The sequence below is a fragment of the Egretta garzetta genome, unplaced genomic scaffold (genome assembly GCF_000687185.1).
Source record: "Egretta garzetta isolate BGI_Z169 unplaced genomic scaffold, ASM68718v1 scaffold231, whole genome shotgun sequence".
Lineage (NCBI taxonomy): Eukaryota > Metazoa > Chordata > Aves > Pelecaniformes > Ardeidae > Egretta > Egretta garzetta.
In genome coordinates, this window is record NW_009258727.1 from 3,504,551 (window position 1) to 3,527,147 (window position 22,597).

Below are 22,597 nucleotides of genomic sequence, written 5' to 3' on the forward strand. Positions count from 1 at the left end.
GCTATTTATCATCCTTGTAGCTATTGCTGTTTCCAAAGCACCAGTGATGGAGGTGGAAGGAACAAAACCAAAAAGCTTGTTCTACTGAACCACTGAACTGAATTTTTTGGAACTGCACAAACTACTACAATCTGTGTTGTGTTCAGTACCTGGCAGGTGCTTTGCTTGCTTTTTGTTTTCCTCTATTAAGATAAGTATAATCATGTGTTCAGTTAGTATAAGGATTCTCCTTCGTGTTCATTCAGATTTTTTTTCTCCTCTTTAAAGGTCAACTTACTTTAAAACACGCAGGCACAAATTAATCCTCCCCTCCAGAGATCACCTCCTTTCACAGGGGCTAGCAATGGAGAGAAGAGTACAAAGGGAAATATTGTGCATGAAGCAGAGACACGCATGTACAGTTGAGTGCACATAGATGACTCGTCTACCCATTCTTGAAGACAACAGTGGCTTGCTCTCGTCCCAAAACATACACTTGCAATTTTATCGGTCGGGTTTGCGATTCTCCACTACAAGAAGAGACCAGAAACATAGGGAATAGATGGGCAGGGGCAGAGAGAGCACTTCGGTGTGCTAGAGAGCCTGAGAATGTCCTCCCCACCTGGCTGTCCACCCACTTTCTCCATCCTTCCACGCAGACTGTCAGTAGGAGGCAGCATCGACTCTGACAGCGGCAGCTCTGCACCGCCAAGTAGTTGGGAGCTGGCTTCATTCTTCTGTCATTATATAAGCAAGATGACACTGTTCTCTAATCCAGCCAAAGCTGATAAGTACCATCAACCTGTCACTTCCTACATTTCAAATTCTAACACTGCAGCATCAAAGAGTTTTTACATTTCGATTTCTTTTGCTGGCAGCGGTCGGTAGCCTCTCATTCTCCCACGGTGTTCTAATGCAGCATTTGCACACCGGGGTTACTCCCAGCCTGAATAGCAGGTCATCCCCTACTCACTGAGCTCATCTGCGGCCCATGTGCTAGGCAATTTAGATCCAATCAGCCCTTATTTAGCTCAAGAGTAATGAGCAGCATAGTGACACAGACTTAAGCCTGACCCTCAGGACACTGCTCATCAAGCAGTAAAACTGTGACAAAATCATTCATCTTCCACCCGCTGGCAAGAAATAATACTCGCACTCACTGTATTACTTTTTCAAGATATAGAATAAAAAAAGTCCTGAATTTTCATGATGTGAGACATTAATTTGCAGAAAGCTGAATTCCCTTAAACCCCCCTGTTGCTATGAGCTCACCAGGGGGAAATAGGCCTTAGGAGACTGAAATGGAATAAAGAAAATTGCTTCAGCTTTCTTTTCATTTTAAATAAGCCTTAAATCTGACAAGAGATATCCTAAAGAGAGAAGAAATATATATCTTGTAAGGTAACGAAGAAACAATCAAAATTAAGAGATTAGAAGGCTACTTGCATATAATGGTTTTATTGGCAAAAGTATTTCTTTGTTTAACATCCACAAAAAAAAAATATTCCATATGAAAAGCCATCCTCACACCTTGTGTGAAGAATAAAAGAAGGAAAACCAAGAGGAAAGTTAATTTGGGGGAAATAGTTTCAGAAGTCAGACACTTCCATCAGAAAACAAATCTGTGCTTTATGTCCTTCAGGGAGCACATATTTCTCTAAACAACGGCAGGGTCCCAACCAGCAGGTTCTCAGTACACCTGGATATGATTTTACTTTCTTTTTTTTTGGTAGATTTACTCTTTCACAACAGTGAGTCTTGTACTACTGTCAGGTAGGCCACAAAAAGCTTATGTGGATTAATTTTTGGTAGACAAAATGGATACAATGGATGAAAGACAGAAAGGTGTTTCAATCTGTAGCACAGGGGACAGAGCTGTCTATCTTCATGATTGATGTCCAAGTACTAGACTTGAGTCTCTTTAGTTTCGAGTGTCTACTAAGGCTGGCTTTGTTTGGGCATCAGCAATCAGAAGGTCCTTTGACAGCTTTTGTTGTTTCAGTTTATTCTTAAAGTGATTCTAGAATAGAATAGAATTTTTCAGTTGGAAGGGACCTGCAACGATCGTCTAGTCCATCTAGGATCATCTAGCCTGACCAATTCAAGGTAGACCAAAAGCTAAAGCATGTTGTTAAGGGCATTGGCCAAATACCTCTTAAACACTGACAGGCTTGGGGCATCAACCACCTCTCTAGGAAGCCTCTTCCAGTGTTTGACCACCCTCTTGGTAGAGAAATGCTTCCTAATGTCCAGTCTAAACCTCCCCTGGTGCAGCTTTGAACCATTCCCATTCCCACGTGTCCTGTCACTGGATACCTGTGAGAAGAGCTCAGCACCTCCCTCTCCACATCCCGTCCTCAGGAAGCTGTAGAGAGCAATGAGGTTGCCCCTCAGCCTCCTTTCCTCCACACTAGGCAAGCCCAAAGTCCTTGGCCGCTCCTCATAGGACATTCCTTCCAGCCCTTTCAACAGCTTTGTTGCCCTCCTTCTAAGGCATATGCTCTCTATTACATTTTAGACACCAATATTAAATTGATTTTAATAAATTATTCAGCTCTCACGTGGCCACCTACTGATTCAAGAAAATGGACAGTGAGTAGTGGAAGCGAATATTCTTGCAAACTTGAACCAGTGCTAGAAATACACAGGAACTTTCTACAGGCAAAGTATTAGGTATACAGCTCCAGTGCACATTGTTTTCTTGTTTCATTCCTTTGTATAGTGATACTTTCAGAGCAGAGGACTTCAATCAAAACATGTCAGTTTTAGCTAGTCATCTTTGAAGATCAGAATACAAAGGACAAAGGTATAAACCCTATTGGTTTACACCAATAAAAATTTGGGCAGGGGGGGAAAAAAAAAAAAAATCTCAAATCCCACATGAAGTAGGGGAAAAAGAAATCTAGTTTTAATTACCAGAGCCACATCTTAAGGCAACAACTGCAGCTAAGAAAACATCCAGTATTTCCACAGGAGATGGTAACAGATTACTTTTAAGGATTTAGACATAGCAAACCTCTCAAAATGCTGTTATATTCTAAAACAGTGCTTGCTTCTAGATGCTCTAGATGCTCTAAAGTATCTAGAAACTAGATTTTCTTTACGCTCATTCAAACCTCAGTTTTATTAACGAAATAACTGATCTTCAAAAAACCCCTAAAAATACTTTAACCCATAGGTCAAGCACAGCAAGGCATGCTTGCTCCCCAGGCATAAGATCCATGTTGTGAAGTCAAAAAAGAAAGAATTATTTCCTCTTTCCACACAGGTAAACAAAGGTTCATACCAACTTTTAATGACTTCCTAATGGCCATTCATTAAGCCTGGGAGATCTTTGTGCCAAACTAAGATCTTCTGTCTCTCAGTTCAGTGGTTTAGTCACAGAGCTGCCCTCTGTGCTTATCAGGACATGACAGCTGGTAGCTCTAAATATACTCACGGGGTGGGATGGGTAACAGAAGACTCATGCTCACGCAAACTCTTCTGGATACAGTTTTCAGAAGTTCAACATCAGAAAACACATTTTACAAAGACTAACACTAAAACCCCTGAGGGGGAAAAAACAGGAGGGAGGAAGACCTTTCTATTCTCTTCCTGAGCTTATCTGCTGACTTACACGGTAACAGAGAGGGGGAGAGAGGCCTCTGTTGGTCTCAGAAAGCTTCCCACAGGCTGTTTTAATGCAAAAAAAAAAAAAAAAAAAAAAAAAAATTACAAATGACTATACATTTCCATAGCAAAGATATACTGGATAATCCATTCCTATCGTGATTTCTTTCACAACCTCAAGGCTAGACACACTCTAACAGGCAGAAACATCCAGTTCTGCTGTTATCCATCTCCTAATTATTAATGTAACTTTTAATTAGAGACAGGTTTACCTGTTTAGTATTCCTGTAGAGCTTATGAAATTTACACACTGAAATTTTCAGTAACTTTTCATGTCCTTCAACGCTGGCAGAACAATACAAATGGACATAAATACACAAGAATTGTTTTCAAAATAAAATTAATGTTTAATATGTTATTAGGTTTGTGGTGCTTCTCATTTCTCCTATGGGAATCAGTAGCAAGTCTCCCTGAAACTAGGCAAAGATGCTTGGAGTAACAGCAGTGATTTTACACCTGGGCATATACTTGCATTTTACAGTTCTGTAACTCAGCACTAACATATTACAAAAACCAAATGCCAGGATGATGAAAATGAGAGAAAGCTCATGTCAGAGCAATACCTGATTACAATAAGCCATTTTAACATGTTTCAAGCACTTCTTTTAAGAATAACATATTGCAATGCCAGAACCGACCGTTTTGAGGCACTCGGCAGATTTCTCTGTGTCCATTTTTACAGTGAGTTCTGTCAAATCCATTAAACGCCTGTGTTTTTATTAACCTAGGGTTTCTTTTTGTGTCATGAGGCACTCATATGATGGGTAGTGCGAGAGATTTGGAACAAATGAAAACACACATGGGCAAGCATCCTGCATTTACCTCTCATTAAAGAAGAAAAAAAAAACACCAGGATTCTAAACCACTGCTTAAAAACAGAAACAAAGAATAAAGGAAAAAACTTATGTCTGAGCTAGAAGCTGAATGCTCCAAGTAAACACAGGAAGGAAGCACTTTGCACTTTTATTTTGGGGAGTTTCTTGGTTGTTTACTGTTTATTTTACATATGTTTTTAAAAAGGAGACTGTATTAAAATACAATCTTACACTTCATACTGAATCTCCCTTTGAAGATCAAATACTTGGAAGTGCCAGCAAGTAGCATCTTGTTTCCAATTATCCACTCACCACATATCAAAAACTCCTGCCAAGTCATAGTTCTATTTGAATATATGGACACCAAAATAATCATAATGATAACAATAGATGTGGTTTAAAAAAAGCTTATTTAAAACAGTCTAAGCATAGGTAAATAAAACAATCAAAAGCTACCAGTACCTTTCTAGCAGACAAGAAAAATACAAGAAAAACCTGGAAAGGGTTATTTTAAGACACAGTAGTGTAAAAATGGTGAAAATGGAGATCTCTTTTCAGGTGCCTTTTAAGAAAAAAGAATGGAAGAAAACAAGCGCACTTTCAAAACCTTGTATGCCAAGTTTTAGCCCAGAGCAAGTTTTCACTGCTACGTTACAAACCCTTGAAAATAAAGGTTTATAATGAAAACGCTGACAGACCCTTAACCATAGCAGCATGAATAGCTATAATTAAAAGAAGAGCTTTTGGCTACATCTCACTCTGCAAATGAAAGATTGCCATTTTTACAGTATCCTCAAATAAAAGCAGCTGGGAAACCAGGAACGTGATTCTAGCAATCCAACGAGACATGTTAGAGGGGACTGCTAAAACTATTTGACATTTTAAGCTTTAAATACTGAGGCATTTAGTTAACATAACCAAGTCAGTATTTTCATAATGCTACTTAATCAGCAATAAAGAATGCTCCTGTGAGCCATCATCTGGGGTTAGCAGAAAGTGGCACATGAAGTTATTATTTCCTAACAGCCTAGAGGGAGCCACTTCTCTCTTTAATCAGTGATCTCACTTCCTTCCTACCTGTAAATTCCCTGTCATACAGTTATAAAATTATTAGAGTGCAGCGTACAGAAAAATTACGTTTATGGAAAGCCTGCTATCTTATATCTGCCTGGGTCTTAAAAACAGGAGAGAGAATGGCATTGAACTATTTCATGCTTTTCCGAGTTTGCAGACAGACCAGGCCTAATCAGTCTGGTTACACCAGTAATAATTTAACATCTGGCTGGCACAAAGTCACCCACATCTTCTCAAGAAATAAACTCCTTTTAGTATTGGTTTACTCATATGACAACAGAAGACTATTTTCAGTGATTCTGTCAAAGTGGGAGAGGGAAGCAGTAACATTTTCCTGTTCCATACAACATGAAGATCACAGCATTTTATAAACGTTAAGGAATTAAGCCTCTCTGTTGATGGGATAAATAGGCAGATAACAGTAACCAAATGTATAAATACAGAACCTGAAATAAAGAAGAGTTAATAACAAGGCTCTAATAATCTCTCATACCAATTAGTATTTGAGCACATTGGTAATTCAAATGTTTCAGCAGACCTGCTTTTTGTAAAAAAAGGTACAAATAGAGTCCTGTATCCTGTCCATGACAGTCTGAGAAATCTGTTATGAACGTCTATGCCCTCCTCTCTGTGTTACAAGAGGACCACATAACTCCCAGTTCTGGAAAGCTTCAGAACACCACCACATTATAAAAAAGGCAACTTTTACACCAGTCTCAAATTTCTCCCTATTTAATCTTTAAAAACCACACAACAAATGCTGTGTATTAGCTAATGGAGAGAACGTCAAAGTATTCTTGAAGTCTCCAATTTATTCCAGTAAATACATGCAGTTGAACTGAAATAATAAATAATAAATCAACTAAACTTAGTTTTGTGCTTCATCTTTTTTCAAAAGACTTGCCTGAAAAACAGTTGTCTTTGGATGTATAAGCTATTGACAGCTGCAGTCAAACTACTAGACAGTAACAAAGAACCTAGTTAAGGAGAGTTCTCGTATATGGGCCTGACTATTCCTATTATGCACTCTTCCGCAGCTCTTTCCACATATTTCAGTCTTGCACATTTGAAGTAATGGCAGATCAATAGCTGCCTCTTAATATCTTATAAAAAAAAGACAGTTTGGGCTTCAAACCGGAGGACTACCTCTGAAAGGCATCAGTAGACAAAAATATGCTTATTGAAGGGCAATCTGGATGTTGAAAACTGAACTAATACATCAAAGCAAAACTGCTTGAAAGTGGTAAAATATGATTTCTTTCTTTGCTATTGAACCCCAAACAAGTATTTAAATCTCCATACCTGTTGTATTTGATTGCAACCTTGGTGAAAGAGAAAAAAAATAGAAGAGTCTGAAAAATAGAATAGATTCACTAAAGAAAAAAAAAAAAACCACAAACACCAAAACCACCTAACTTAAGTAATTTAGTGCAGACAATAACTTTGAAGTTTCCTGTGCCAAAAGAAAGATGGGTGACTTTCTACAGAGCCACTAATTCATAACAAAACATCAGGGAAGTCAAACCTAATGTCCTGAAATAGTAAGGAAATATTTCTAAGATTCTAAATGCAGTGAGGTTTTGGTGGATTTTGAAATTTAACATAACATAGTCCTCCAGAGATTTCTTTCCTTTTACTCTATTCCAGTAAGAAATTAATATGAACTACAGTTTAACCCTAAACACAAAACCAACATGCCAGTTGATATCCGCAATTTAACTAAATAACTTACCGAAGTCTGGCTAGAACAACCTGAAGAAAATTTAGGACCATACTCAGTTCAGCTCCTCGACAAGCAGGCAGCAGCATAGTAAAGCCATCATTTAGCAACTTTTCCTCAGAAAGGCTCAAGTAGCAGCTGGTCTCAAACACTTCTTGGACACCATCAATGTAGGTTGAAAGTAGAGTCCAGAGATTTTGTTTCTGTGTGTAGTCATTTTTGGTTACTAAAAACTCCTTTGCCTTCTCACGGAAAGAATTTGAGAGTTTCTCAGCTAGGACACTAATGTCCATGTTCTTCTCAACGTAAATCAAAAGGAAAGCAAAATGGCCTCTCCAGATAAGAGCTCTCTGAGACACAGTGATGGAAGATGGAGTCAGGAAATCCAGAAGATCCAACACTCGACTCACTATATCTTCTGTCTCTGCAACAATTGCCAGCATGAGGAACAGGTTAAAAAAGTTCTGCAGCCCCACTTCTGTCAGCTCCCGCATTCTTCTCCGATGGAATTTGGAATAAATTCTACATTAAAAAAAACCAAATCAGACAAACCAGGAAACAGAAAGTTTCTTAAAGAATGCAGTTTTCTGTTTGATACACTAAATTTATATTTTCTTGCTTTTAGTCTACAGTTATCCTCTTCCAATAACCCTTCATTTTTAAATATCCTCTTTTCCCTCCCCTCTTCTACTCTTTTGACTAGTGGAACAAACATGCTGTTTCATTTTCTGCTGCCAACACAAGGTACGCATTAAGAGTCTTCAACGCCAGGTACAGCCTATTTCTCCCTTATCCAACCTCTAGTATGAAGTTGAGCACAATTATATGAGCAGGTTCTTTGGCTGTGACAGGTGTCCTCTATACCATGCCTTCACATCAATCAAATTTAGCCCACGGGGGCTGCTAGGAAAAGAAGTTGCCAAGGGGCATCTCTTGGCAACAGCAAACAATTCCTGTACCCCAACTTCTTCCCTAGAAACTCCCCTCATTTCCATGTGGCACAAAGAAAATTCCAAAGAGACCAGGCACCCTCCTTCCTTTAGCTGCTGATTTCTGTTCTTATGTTACACTCCCATAGCTGCTGGAGATCAAAGGCTCACCTACGAAACCATCACTGCAGTAAAACAGAAACACGTATTTCTGATGGAAAGCTCCTTTTTTCCACAGTGCTTCACCAAAGTCTGCACTGACCTGTATTGCACACCTACTGTATGGTCTACGGACTACAAGTTTGGAAGAAAACAGGGAAACTGAGGCATTTGGGAGAGAAACCTCTCTCCAACAGAAAGATATTAAGAAACTTTAAGCTTTACTGCTTATATGACAGTGCTCAAGTCATACATAGCTGATGGTGAGAAGCACTCCTACTTTGCAACTTTAAAGTGGTTGACAAAAAGCAGAAGACTTTTACATAGGTGTGACCTGTGACCTTCACTTGGATCTGGACTTTTAAATAAGTGTCACCATTCCTACAACAGAGGAATAAAATGAAAATGGCTTGCTTAACTTTTTGATTTGTGTGTTTAAAACCTCGGGTATTATCGTTCACCTTTAAGTTAAAGTTCCACATACAGTAGTTAAACATCCATAAATGCTGGTTTCCTATTCTGTCACCTGGAAAAATAGTTGGAAATGGTGCTGAGGTTATCAAATCTAGCCACCAAAAATTACAGCAAATCCAATTAATGTTGTTTAGTAGTAAATTACTACTGACAGGCGTTTACGTTCTTCATGCATCAATTAACGCTTGGTTAGCTGCTGAAAACAGAGTTCATCCCAAAATCGTAGCTGTAGGCTGTTAAATTTTGCTACTTGTGTAATTGATTTATTCAAGGTAGAACTGATGAATACTGGTTGAGCAGACTGACACAGTGTATGTTGTGTATTATTATTCCCCCTCTTAAATTAGGGAAAGTAACAAGCTATAATAGCACAAAAATGTAACTATAATTTGTTTTCAGTAAAAACAGAGCAGGCTAATTAAAATCACTAACTAAAGCGAGACACTGTTTCAGCATCCAACAACATATTTGTTTCTATGTAGTTGTAATTTTAAACTTGAACTTTTACTGACTGTAACCACTCATGAAGTATACATCGACATCAGATATAGCTTCCCTTTCTGATAGCCGAGATAACCCACTCTTCTTTCTTGGAAGAAACATACCACATAGCTTTGTAAGGTATGCATACACATGTGCATTTTTATATATTTATTACTTGCATACAAAAATATTTTATTAATATGTGATAAATTTTAAATTTTATTAATAAAATCTTTTTTTAAAAGTCAAACCTAAAAAACCCCCAAACTATGACTTGTATATCCGATGAAAAAAATGTTAAAATGTTAGTATCTTTAACGATCACTACAATCTCGTTACTATAATAAAAGTTTTAAGGATTTAGTAAGTATATAAAACATCAAGATTTTGATTTAGAGCATATATATTTTATGGGGTTTTTTTAATATCATGACTGACCATACCTCTAAATTAGTATGTTTCAAAATCACATGAAAAATTAAAACCCTCACAAAAAATATTGTGAGAAATTTTGGAAACCATGAAAAAGAAAATGGAAACATAAATGAAATCGCAGGCCTAGCCAGAACCAGGCTGCATGTTCTTGGACAACACATGGCTTACATGCAGCTCAAACAGAATTTCTGCACTTTAATTACATTACCTGTCTGGCAATAGGGTTGTATTACTGCATAGGTTGCCAGTGTACCAAACTCCTGGCTTCTGGGACGAAGTAGATGATCACAGGCCACAGATGCCAAGGTGATTCTTGGACCCAGCTCTTGGACTTGGTCACAGCTGGCAACTGAAACTTCAGGGAACAACTGCCTTCTTCAAATTATGAATCCCCTTGGTTCCCTCACCCCCTTTACTTCCTCATGAGCATGGTACCCGCCCGACTGGAAGGGCAACACAGTCTGACTGACTAAACCTCTTACAATATGAGACAAACTAAATAGCAGCCATACCGTCCTTTAATTTGTTTCCAAGGATGCACATCACTGTTCTGTGCCTCTTCTTTCATCATCCGTGCCAAAATGCTGAGAAAAATGAAGTAACTGTTGCTGGACTTGTAAAGGGTGGGGATCTGCTGTTCACAACAGCAACTTTTCACCAACTCAAGCATTGACAAAGAAGTTTTACTGATATTTGCCAGACCCTTGAGACCAAGCCAAGGAACAGTAAAGCAGCTGTTCTAAAAAAGTAAATGAAACCAGAAAAGATGATAAGTAACAATAAATGTTAGTATGCCAAAGGCAGTAAGATGCAATCCTTCACACAAAAAGACATGTTCCTACCACAACTCAAAAAATAAAAATGCATTGTAACTATGTGCAAAGTGGTTTTACAAGATCTTAAAATCAGTAGTCCTGATGAAAAATAAGAATAAAACCATAATTCATTCTATTGTGACATAACATAATGGACCATAATATATATTTAAATGTGATTTCTTAAATAAAGATAGCAAATTTAGGGATACTGTCACTGACTAGTCAGATTTACAAAAGCGTACCAATCAAGCTTGGCTAGAGAAGAATCAGAATTAAATGCTAAAAAAAAAAAAAAAAAAAAAAAAAATTGAGGACCATCCACATACAATTCTACATTTCTATATGTTCATCTACTTACCAGGTTCTTGCTGTAATAATCCCAGAGTATGGTGACAATAGATAGGTTCAAGTCCCAGAAACTACACAAACTCAAACAGCACTGAAGATGCATTCGTAAGTGTTCCTCTAACACACCAGTCTTGAAAAAGGAATAAAAAGTTTACTGTAGGAGAGGAACATCACCTTGTCTACACATAAGCCCAATACTACCAGACTATTAAGAATAATTTCTTAATATAAAAAAATAGTTTTAATTATATAATGCTGAGTAAATTCATCTGCTAATATGAGCAATGAACTAGAAGATAAAAGCTGACAACTGCATCTTGCAATCCAGCCAATACAACTGTTCATCATGCACCATTTCAGGCATCCACAGAGCTGTAGACACATTAAGATAACAGCCAACTCAATATTGTGACCCTAAAGTTGAAACATGACTACATGGTACAGAACCTCACAACACAGTAAATGGGGCATTAGCTATACTAAATGTATGAATCAGCTGAATGATTATGCCCTTCTGTCGTGTAAGTCCAAAGTAAAGCTCGTTCACCACAGATAGAGAGGGAAGGTGCAACTATCTGAGCACTCATGTTTCTCTTCATAATATTCCAAACAGGAGGATCTTTTCTTTCTGAATCATGTTCCTTCTCAAACCTCTGCAACATGGCTATACCACTAACATCCCAGACAATTCTAAATCAAGGGCAAGTAAGTCTCTGAACACTGGGGGGGGGCGGGGGGGGAAACTAGGCCAAAAATTTCCCACCCCACCCTTTTTGTATTCATCAGTTCCAAATTTTGCATGCAAAATGAAAGTGGCTCATAAGAAAGAAAATAGGAAATTCCAAACAATTTGAACACAGTGAAGTATTCAGGTTGTAACTGTGGGATACTGAAGAGTGGGATTGACCTCATTCAGCTTTTGATGTCAGCAAAACTGGACTTGCACTGGAGCGAGGATATTAGGAGCTCCATGCCCAGACTGAAATCACATGTTAAATCCAGTAGACATCTACTTTAGGATGATAAGTATAGGATAAGCCCTGGAAAGGCTTTATTAATAATCTCCACTGACTATAAAAGTGGTTTAGTGGACCAGCTTGTGTGTGGTTGTCTTAAGGGAAGACTTCTACACATGTAAGTCTAACGCACCTCTGGGATCGTAGTGAACCTGTTCTGTGACAAGAGAAACCCCTGACCTACTTCTAGCTTTCAAATACATCTAAACACTATACAGGCCTGGAATTTCTAACAGCATAGAATAAGCTGAAGTAGAATAAAAGGGGTAAGAAAAACAAAGATACAGGATGAGTTTTATGACTCAAAATCACAGCCCTAGGAAGGGGAATGAAGGAAACCATTCCTCAGATAAATATTGGGATGTTAACCCCTTCAGTTCCAATTACAGTGCTAGGTCCTGAATTATGTCCCAACTCACCCAGCTCAGAAAATGCTTAAATTAAAAAAATCCCTGATGCTAAGTGATGTAAAGACACAGCATTAGGTTGTGTTCGGTTTTGTTGGTTTGTTTGGGGAGGTTGGTTGGTTGTTGTTGTTTTAGAATAGTCTTTCATTAAGTACCTGTTAGTGGAAGAGCAGGACTTCTGCTCTTACCCACAATGCTACTTCTTAGGGCTTACTAAGTCTCAGAGCTGCCTTTTTTTTCCCCCCCCCCCGTTTTCAATGCTACACAAAGGAATTATAATTCATTAACTTACCTCTACCTGGCTATACATTTATATAGAAAACATGATTTGCTACACTTTATCAGAATGCTGTAAAGAATTACACCACTCATCTACAATAACTTCTAATCATGTCTGCCTTCTCATGAACAATTAATGTAGGGCAGGTGGCTTCTAAAGTAATATATTTCTAAAACAACTTGAAAATTGAAAAGGCATTTTCAGTTGTCATAGAAAATTATATATTCAAGACATTATGTATAACAACATACAAAAAACACTGAAATAGAAAAGAAAATCTTCAAGAGAGACTCATTAAAAGACGCACAGAATAACAGTTCAAATATAATAGAAATTCCTACAAATGAAAGGTGATCCTCAAGTATTGTTTTTATACACGACATTAACTGTAGCTATTAAATCAGTAGTCTTCCCAAAACAACAATCTCAAACAAAAAAAACAAGGGATAGCAATGCAGCCATTTTCAACAGCTGCTTTTTTGTGTGTGTGTGTGTGTATATATATATATATGAATAAAAGCAAGAGTCTTGATATAAACCAAAAACCTGCAGCTGAACATACCTGTTTCTCTAGAGAGATCTATCCAGTTATGGAAAATGTGAAAAAACCCCAAACCAAAACACATACCACACCAAACACACACACCCTTTAGAAAAAGCTATAATTTATGCATGGGAATATGTTTAGGATCTAATCCAACAAACAATGACTGCTTCAGTTAAATTAATTCAACAATAAACATGGTATTGTGAGCAGCTTCAATTTCAACCATTATTTATCTGTCCAACAATAGTTTTAGAACAGTTTCCAAAACCAAGATAGTAATGAAGGCTTTATCGCAAATTTAATATGAAAGAGTTCTCCAGACTTCAAATATTGCTGGGATTAATGGATTCTCTCATTGCTCTTTTGCTTAAAATGGTCTCTTGCACTGCTGGAAATACTATCAGAACTCTTGAGGTAGTCAGCTTTTAATTTATCGCAGAAGGGAGGAACACCAGATACTATCAAAATGATAGTACTATCTAAACACAACATTTTTCTCTTATGACCTCCTACTGTAGCAACAAAATTGGTTTCCTAGAACTCCAACAAATACTTCTGTATCTCTTTTAGAGTAGAATTAAACAAAAATATAGTGAAGGTATAACAAAATTGAGGCAGAAATGAAACAACATGAAGCATTTATTTTCTAAAATGGGAGATGGCTAATAAGACAGACTGCTATTAGTTCTTACAAACAAAAAAGCTTTTGATTCCCACTTACAATAAAACTTTGTAAACACAAATTCATCTTATACTGACAATCCATAAATTTAGTCAGTTTGATGTTGCCTGGTATACAAATACAGCTATGTTAATATTCCTAGTACAACAATTTTAATTTTGTACTACAAATAGAATTGTAAACCAGCTCTGCTTTTGTCATTAGCCCAGTAACAGAAATCCAGATTACAACAGAAGTAGGGAATACCTCATGTATCTAGTTTCCCCATAAGTACCCTTTTTTGTGATACAGATGGGCGATCTTTCACACGAGCAATTGTCTTCAACTCTATCCATCAAGAATTAAAAAAAAAAAAAAAAAAAAAAAAGCAGTTTCTGGCCAAGAAACTCACCAGTCAGTCAACCATTTGAAGCTGAAAGGAAATACCCAATGAAGCAGCACTCTACACTTGCCCAGGTATCCATTATTGCTCCTATCTTTATTTACAGCTCACAAATAAGAGTATTTTTGCTTCCCAGGTCCATTGATCCCCTAACCTGAACAGCACCTTCATGTCTCTTCCTTGCTCAGAAGCAGGCTGACTATACCCTTAAAAAGAAGGAGTTACTACCTGGAGACAGGGCACTGCAGCACCCCTCTGCCACATCCACCTGGACATGGGACACCTTCCTCAGGAAGTCTTAATCACCCCCACAGTCAGGCATATGCCGGAAGAAGGTGGCTCAGGCTCTCTGCTAACTGCATGAGAGCTGCTTTCTCTCTGCTGGGGATCACTAAACTCAACAGTTTTACTGAAACTACCAAAATGCTTCAGGTTTAATGCTGGTTAGTCATTTTTGCATCCCAACACTTAGCTGTGCTAAGGATGTTAAAGATAACTCCAGCTTCTTCCAGTCATCATCAAAGGTGACCATTCTTTTCCCTACTTTCACAACGCTCCCTTACCCTCAAAATCCATGTCTGCAACAGTGCCTATTAAATCATCTTTTCACAACACAGAAATTGAACCTCATATGAAGAAAAATTAACAGTTGCTGGTAGGAGAGAGATTATCACTTTACATTACAAATGTGTGATCTGCACCTTTTTCAGATGCTTCTGAACACACCAAACTATGCATACTTGATTTCATCTCCATTTCTCCCCCATCCTTTGCATATTCCCATTCTCCTTCCAAACACGTATAGTCTACAAGTTTTCAAGTTCAGAAGCAACAAGCACAAGTGGATTATGGCATTGACAGACATACTATGGACTAAAAATTATTAATTTTTAAGCTGCCATATACATAAAAATGAAGTTTCTAACCACCAATACCTGCCCTCTCTTGCAAATGAGTGGTTTGGCACTATCATTTCTTCTAACTTATTTTGCACAGCTATTACAGTGCCATCTCTAGTACAGATAACAGAGGGTATATGCTGAAAAGGATGGCTCAGGTAGGATTTACTAACAAACTCAAGTTTGACTATCATCAGTACTGTCCTGTTGTTCATTCAAAGACCAGTATTCTCCCTTTTGTTTTTTCCTGCTTCTCCATGTTCCATTTCATTAGTGACTTCTTGATATCAAACTGTGCTTCTCATTCCTACATTTTCTGGTCTCAAAAATACTCAGCAGATACTTCAGAGATGCAAAAGGGCAAGATAAAAGGTAAAAGTGGCCACATGAAGCTGACAGATCAACAGAAGAAATGGACATGTCTACTGGTAAAAGAAAACCTTTCTAGACACTGTCAAGAAGGCTGGTGTGAAGGGATAGGAAGCAGGATGCGTTCTTTAATAAAAGTACCTACGTGCACTTCTGCATGCACATACAGGGACTAATGCTTTTCAAGTAGAATTTCCTACAAGCAGCTAACTCCATAATGCAAGAAAAAAAAAAAAAGACAAATTACAAAAAAAGGAAATAAACTCGATGGCTCCTTAGATGTTTGGTAATAGTTGCAAACATACTCTTGGCAAATGAGGGTTTGTTTTAATTCCAACAGCAGTTGCCTTTGGAAATTAAAACAGGTATCTGCCTCATATTACTGTGTCATGACTGACTCCTTGTTCAAATCTTCTGAAATTGGCCACCTAACTGCCTTTCGAAACTGACTACTGTTCAATATTTGTTTAACAGAAGCATCAAAAAGCTGTATATTTTATGTATATTCAACTTCAGAGTAATCTTTATTCAAAATAACAAGCATTCAAAAGAGGAGTATTTTGAAGAAAAGTGTAACTACAAGCATCCTCTTACTGTTTCTCAGTTGCTGACACACAAGATGCAACATGGGAAGGTGGCTAATAAGCTACTCACAGGTTTTATGCCTCTTATCTAAATCCCTCCAGTTTCTCTCACAGAATGGCCAGCATCCAATAAGTGATGTCATCACTGTAGTTTTAATGTATACGCACAGTGCATGTACTCAGTTATATACTGCAAAATCATTCAAAAAGTTACCCTTTTAAGCTGAAAGACTACATAAACAAATGTTAAGAGTTCATGTATACCATGATTTTTCAACTTTTTAACACCTTATCTATTGTTTCAACTATCCTAACAACTACAAACTATCTTTTTGTAAAAACTGTGGCTGTAACAAGTGTTATGTGCTCCAGCTTCAACCACAGCTGTTGCTACTGCATGAGCAAGGCAGTAATAATAATCATAAAAAAAGAACTGATTCCTCTTCTGCTTTCAACAACAGAACTTTGTGGGATTTTTATTTCATCTGAGACCAAATACAAAACCAAACATGTTTATTCTCATCTTAAGCATACACAAATTAAAGAAATTATTTTTATAAGTGTTACTGATAGAGCATTTGCAATTTGTACCATGCAACTTCAGAACAAATTTACAAAGCTGCAACGTAACATATTTAAAAACATGATGAACAGCATATTTAAAAGAATTTTAAAAGGAGGTCAATTCTGACCTCTGGGCCATGAAGCATTGCATTAACAGTTCTGCAGAAAGAAAAATGATAAGGTATGAAATGAGTACTGAGAAACTAGAACCTTATCAGTAAGAGTTTGATTCAAGCCTGTAAGACAAATTGCTCAGCAAGGCAAGTCACCTTCCTGCTGTGATGAGGATATAGCTGAATTTTCAATGCAACTGAGTATCTCCTTCATCATGTCTCCTCAACTTGATATCCTTACATTCAGTATCTGGTTTACATTTTCTAAGCATCCAGTTCTTATTCTGAATACATCTTGTCTGAGTAGCCATATACCTACCCCTCCATGATAGTTATCTTTTTCCTTTAGCTGACAATTCAGCATCAAGCACAACCACTTTAAAGCAAGTGTAACTGCTAACAAGGAAGGAACTGTATACTGCCATAGTTCAGCTACGTCAAGGATGTTCATTTATCTGTGATAAAAACACTAGAATTCCAAAAATACACTTGTTAGTTGGACTTTGTTTCATGCACTGTCTTTTCCTGAAAGCATCCCTGACATTTTCCTTGGTTGTTATTTCTTCCTTTACACACTTACTTGAGCATCAGTGGATTTTTTAAGGAGTTCTTCCACAAATTTCCAATTGGATTCCTTCTGCCTCTGAAAAATAACGATTATCAGCATGAAATAGCATTTGTATTCCTCACAGGAATCATTATGTACTAACATGACAATAAGTAGGCAAGATATTTCCAGAAATATTTCATTTCATGACAGCATATTGTAGTCATCACTGAAAAAAGCTTTTTAGTTTTATGAATGTAATTGATATCTGTCTTTAAAATTAGGCCTCAAAAACAAATAAAGAGCCGAAAATAAGAGTACGCAATATAAACTGGTTTAAGTGACTCATTTGCAATCTCAACCTTCACTTTTAGTAAAGAAACAAAACATTCAGGCATTTTTGATTAGTATGAGCAGTAAGTGTGTGTCTTACAATTTATTTCTTTAACATTCTGTAAAAAGGAAGATACAAAGGGTAAGAAGGAAGAAAAGGTACAATCTCACCTTTTCTTGTTTTTTTTCCTTTCCAATGAAAAAAACCCCACTACTAACTCATTTTTCCCAGGCCAAACATTAAGGATTGTTTTGGCCAATTTGGTAAGGAATTGGCCAGATAGTAATGGCCTATATAGGTAGAAAAAAAATACAGGGTAGGTCAAATATGGCCCACAATTCATATTCTTCAGCTTGGGAAGACAGATGACTACCCATTTGAATCAATTAGACCATGGTACTGAAGTAAGAGAGTTGCATGGCAAAGTATATTGAAAAGGAAGATGAAAAAAAATCCATATTTATGCAAAGTGGGAAAGAAAAGGATAGAAGATTTTGCAACTAAGGCTAGTTTCTTTCCCCAGGAAAAAAAAGTAGAAGGCGACTAAGCCAACATACTTACAATTCCAGGAGGTCCAAAAATCATCTCTTACACTCAGCCATGTATATAGCTTGTGTAGATAACTAGATGTGTGAATGTAGTACTTCCATCATTGACCTGCCTTACTCATTCCCTCCACTATCACAACTGTTAAGACTTGTAAATTATTCTGCAGATATCTGTCCTTTAAATGTCTGTATAGAACTTACAATAAAGGGCATCTTATGCTTTGGTAATTGAAATATACCTACTTTCCAGCAGCAACACCATCATGCCTTATCCTCCTCTGCTACTGACTACACTACTTAATGCTGTGACTTGGTCACAATTCCACACAGAACTCCAGAGAGTACTCAGAGAATTTTAAAGATGAACTCTTTAAAAAGATGCAGTATCATTTGTGTTACACAGTTTGACTATGTGGTGGCTTTACTTTTTTGCATGACAAGAAAATGAGAATTCTGAAAGACTGCCGATGGTAGCAAGTCGCAGTCTGTAGACTACGGAACAAATATGAATGAAAAGACAGATCTGCAGAAAGTTACACTAAAGCTGTGATTTCGTGATGCAGAAATTTGCACAGTATCAATTAAGGAGTTCCCACTGCTTCTCCTCATCCTGCCAGCTGCAATTCCTGCCCTCACAGCTGTATCATGCCACTGCTCAGTTGTTCTGGTACTTCTCTTTGTGGGCCACAGTGTGAACCAGATCAGTGAACCAACCCAGAGCTTTAGGAAAGAAAGAATGAAAAAGGTAGGAGGGCCTGACTTAGGTCATAGAATAGGGACACAAATAATTGTGCCAGAACAGCAGAGGCCATATCATGCCTAGGGTGGTAAACAGGGCTTCTTAAGCTGCTATTGATACCAAAGCCCAAGCTAGCATCCTGTCAGAGAGGCCACTGCATGAACAAATAGCCAAGGAGTAAAAGCAGCACTTCAATAATGAGTAAAAACCCAGGAAGTACACCATCAGTGTTCCCAGACAGTTCTGGCTACTTACTATTTACATCAGATTTTTATTTTGACTGCTGTATTTAGAGCTGGATGTTATATGAATACCTACTCACTGGCATGGTCCTACTGCAGACTCCAAGTAAAGGTAATCAACTGGACAAAAGCCAGATTTATCAGAGAGAAATTATTAGAGAGTCATGCTAATGGCTATGAGACCTCTGAATGTCTGGATCAGCCTGCTCAGAACATGCTTTTAGCACTCCCACAGACCAAGGACACATGATTTATACAAAAGGTGTTTATTGCCAGTGTTCCAGCTCATCTACAGTGTGCAGATCACCTTACAAGATCCTGGAGTAATCTAGGGCAAACTCCTGACACCAACCGGAATTGAGTACAAGAGTGCACCCAGGTTCAGCTCAAAGGAAAGCTCAGGACATAATGACACCAAGCACCTGCTGCACTTTTTTTTTTTTAGCCTCAACTGTCTCTATCTTTTAACAGACTTGTTTCATTCAAATCCCACTAAATTTACATCCTAACAGTATTCCCTGCTACACTGGCAATACGGCATGGCAACCGTTTACAATCCATCCTTTTCAGAGAATACTTAAAATCTACATCTCTTACTCCAAACCTGCCGGCTTACAACATCCTCCCTCCACTCCCAAAGAGTCCTAAAAATCAACAGAACCTGGAGACCTTACAGTGCATAAAAGTGCTGCTAAAACCAAAAACTTGAGCTGACACCCTCTGGGTTCGCAGGAAGAAACTGTTGCAAGGACAAACTGCTGACTACCTGGAATAGCGGTACTAGGCTTCTCAGCTGGAAGTCCATGTTTGCATATCTTGCCAGGTAGTCATTTCAGATTATTCTATTCAAAGGCAAGAATTCTTAGCCCCAAGGAATTCTGCCTATATTTCCCTAGCCCACAGTATATTGAAACTGACCCCTGCAATGTTCAGAAGTAGCAAATTTTCTCATCAGGTCCCATTTGGTTTTTAAATGTACAAATCCTGCTTTTCAGAAGAGTGAAGTGGGACCTGAGTGGGGGGTTATGGAAAGAGACATGTACTGTACATCCCTCAGAATGGAGTCTCCAAGAAACCTGGCCAAAATTTTCCAGTTTAAAAAAATGGTTTCATGCATATAAAATATATATTCAATATATATGAATCATTGCACGTTTGAAATTACGTTATATGAGCTAAAGGGGAAAAAATAAAAAGAAGGAAGCCTGAAACCTATTTAGAATTTTAAAAGCTTTCATAATAACCTCAAGGCCATGCAGACCACATTAAAAAATTGAAAATCTTCCACAGATGACATAGGCTTAGAGGCAATTTTTGCTACAGAGCACATGAATAACCATCATTATGACACATCACCCTCCCACCTCTGATCATAGTTAATTAAAAGAAAGCATGTGTCATGAAGCTATTGCGCATCAGACGTTTAACCAACAAAACAGGACTATGCTGCACGGTGATGTAATTCCACTGACTTCAAAAATTTCTATCACTGACTATTTAATCTTCTAACATTGAAAGAATGTTTGAGGCTGTAATTCAGGGGACACACACACCCCTAAAGAAAAGTTTACCATCAACTATCTATGACAGATTACATTCTTGTGGTGTGTGAAAAGGAACTGCTGTTACTGATAGATTTTTTGTAAGCACCCATGGCACATAAGAGAACAGGGACCCCTGGACAAACTCACAGCCACACTCAGAAATGCGAAGGACAGCTAACAGTTTGAACATAAAGACTACTGGAAATATCAAGAGGAGCGTGCACAGGATGGTCTCATAATTTACAAATCAAGACTTGGAAACTCTTTTCTCCCAGGTGGGCACTAAGGAAAAAATATTATTTAATCTTGGGCAAGTCACTTCCTGTCACTGCGTCTCAGATTCTTACTTTAAAATAAGAACAACAGGAAATGTTTTTTCCATTCTATATCTGTTTGGTTTATTTAAATAATATAGTGCCTGGGGCAAAAAATAATCTTTTATGAGGCTAAATACGTAGTATGTATCAGTATGAGAGACAGGGAAAAAAAATCCAATGATCAAAGTAAACAGTATCACTGCATTTAGATTAGAGCATAAAATATAAGAAACCCAGGATAAAAGTCTGCTTCACACTGGTTTCTGTATTCAACCTGGGAATAACCTTTTCTCTCCATTTAAGTTCCTCTAATAAGCAGGGAGTGTAGTAATTCCATCTTCCCAATGTCCCTCTGAAATACACCATGGACTGTGGTCCTTCCCCACTACCATGGTAACAGGGCAAAAGCAAGGGAAGCTTGAGACACCCTTCAGTGTAACAATCAGATGTGGTCTACAATTTTACACTGTATGAATGCATAAGAAGTCGCTTCATTTTGCCACGGTATTATCAGAAAAGACTGAACCACATGATAAGGACCAGCCTACCACAGGATCCTAAAGGATCTGTCAACCCTCAAGCAGCAGAAGCATAAGCATCCCACATTCATCAAGTCCTCTAGTCACCAGAGATGGTCATGAGTTTTTCAGCTAGGTATTCAAGCACTGAGTTACCACACCTTCCCTATACTTTTTTTTTTTTTTTTTTAACCAAACCAGGGAATTTGCAAGGAAAAAAAAACACAAAACAAAACCACAACAATGAAAGGAATTCTTACTTGTATTAGAAAGTCTAATTTTACTTAGGATTAAAAGCATTCACATAAGTCAACTTTTTTCATTCCTTCTCTGTTTATATACTAATGCTTTTACAGATTTACAGATGAAGGGGGGGGATTTTAAGTTATCAAAACAAAGTGATCAACTGATGTGATCAGACTCTTCCATTCTTACAATTCTGCAGTTCACAAACATATTTCAAGGTTTTAACCTTTGTCCTAAGTCAGGACAGGAAATCGTGGTAAAGATTTTAACACAAAAAGGGTATGAACTTTCCAGTTTTAACATACACTATTAAATTACAAACACTTCACAAGAAAGGGCAATTAAGCCCAAAGGAAGAAGCCATATATAGCTGATGCTTGGCAAACTAGGGAATATAAGCAATCCAACTGAAATGTAAAAAAACCCAGACGAAACAAAAAAAACCCAAACACAACTACAATGAGGCAAAAGATAAAAGAACAGAAGGATAGATGACAGCAGATGGCATGACCTGATTCTCCCTAGTGCCAAAACCACTTTCAGACAAGAAAAACCCCACAAACACAAACCACAAAAAACAGGATTTCTGGGTCTTCAGCTATCTCTTTGGCTTCTAGTCAGCTCCCTCTACAGTCAATTAAGAAAAACTGGCAGCTTTCATACCTCCCAAAATGGATCAATTGCCTCAGCAAGTGCTTATTTCCTCCCCAATTAATGACTAGAAACTTAAAACTAGGCAGGATAAATCTCAGAGTAAGAGACTGAAAGAAGGGTCAGGGTTTAAATGACCCCAGAACTGCAGAAAACTGCAGTGAG

At 37.7% G+C, this 22,597-nt stretch overlaps 1 protein-coding gene across 1 annotated transcript in view; it reads right to left on the minus strand.

Annotated features, from left to right (window-relative positions):
* Positions 1-22,597, minus strand: part of MMS22L (MMS22 like, DNA repair protein) — a 94,723-nt gene that overhangs the window by 52,546 nt on the left and 19,580 nt on the right. The window contains 4 exon segments of the mRNA XM_009649028.2: positions 7,270-7,779; positions 10,250-10,476; positions 10,914-11,033; positions 17,327-17,389. Coding sequence (XP_009647323.2) covers positions 7,270-7,779; positions 10,250-10,476; positions 10,914-11,033; positions 17,327-17,389 — 920 coding nt within the window.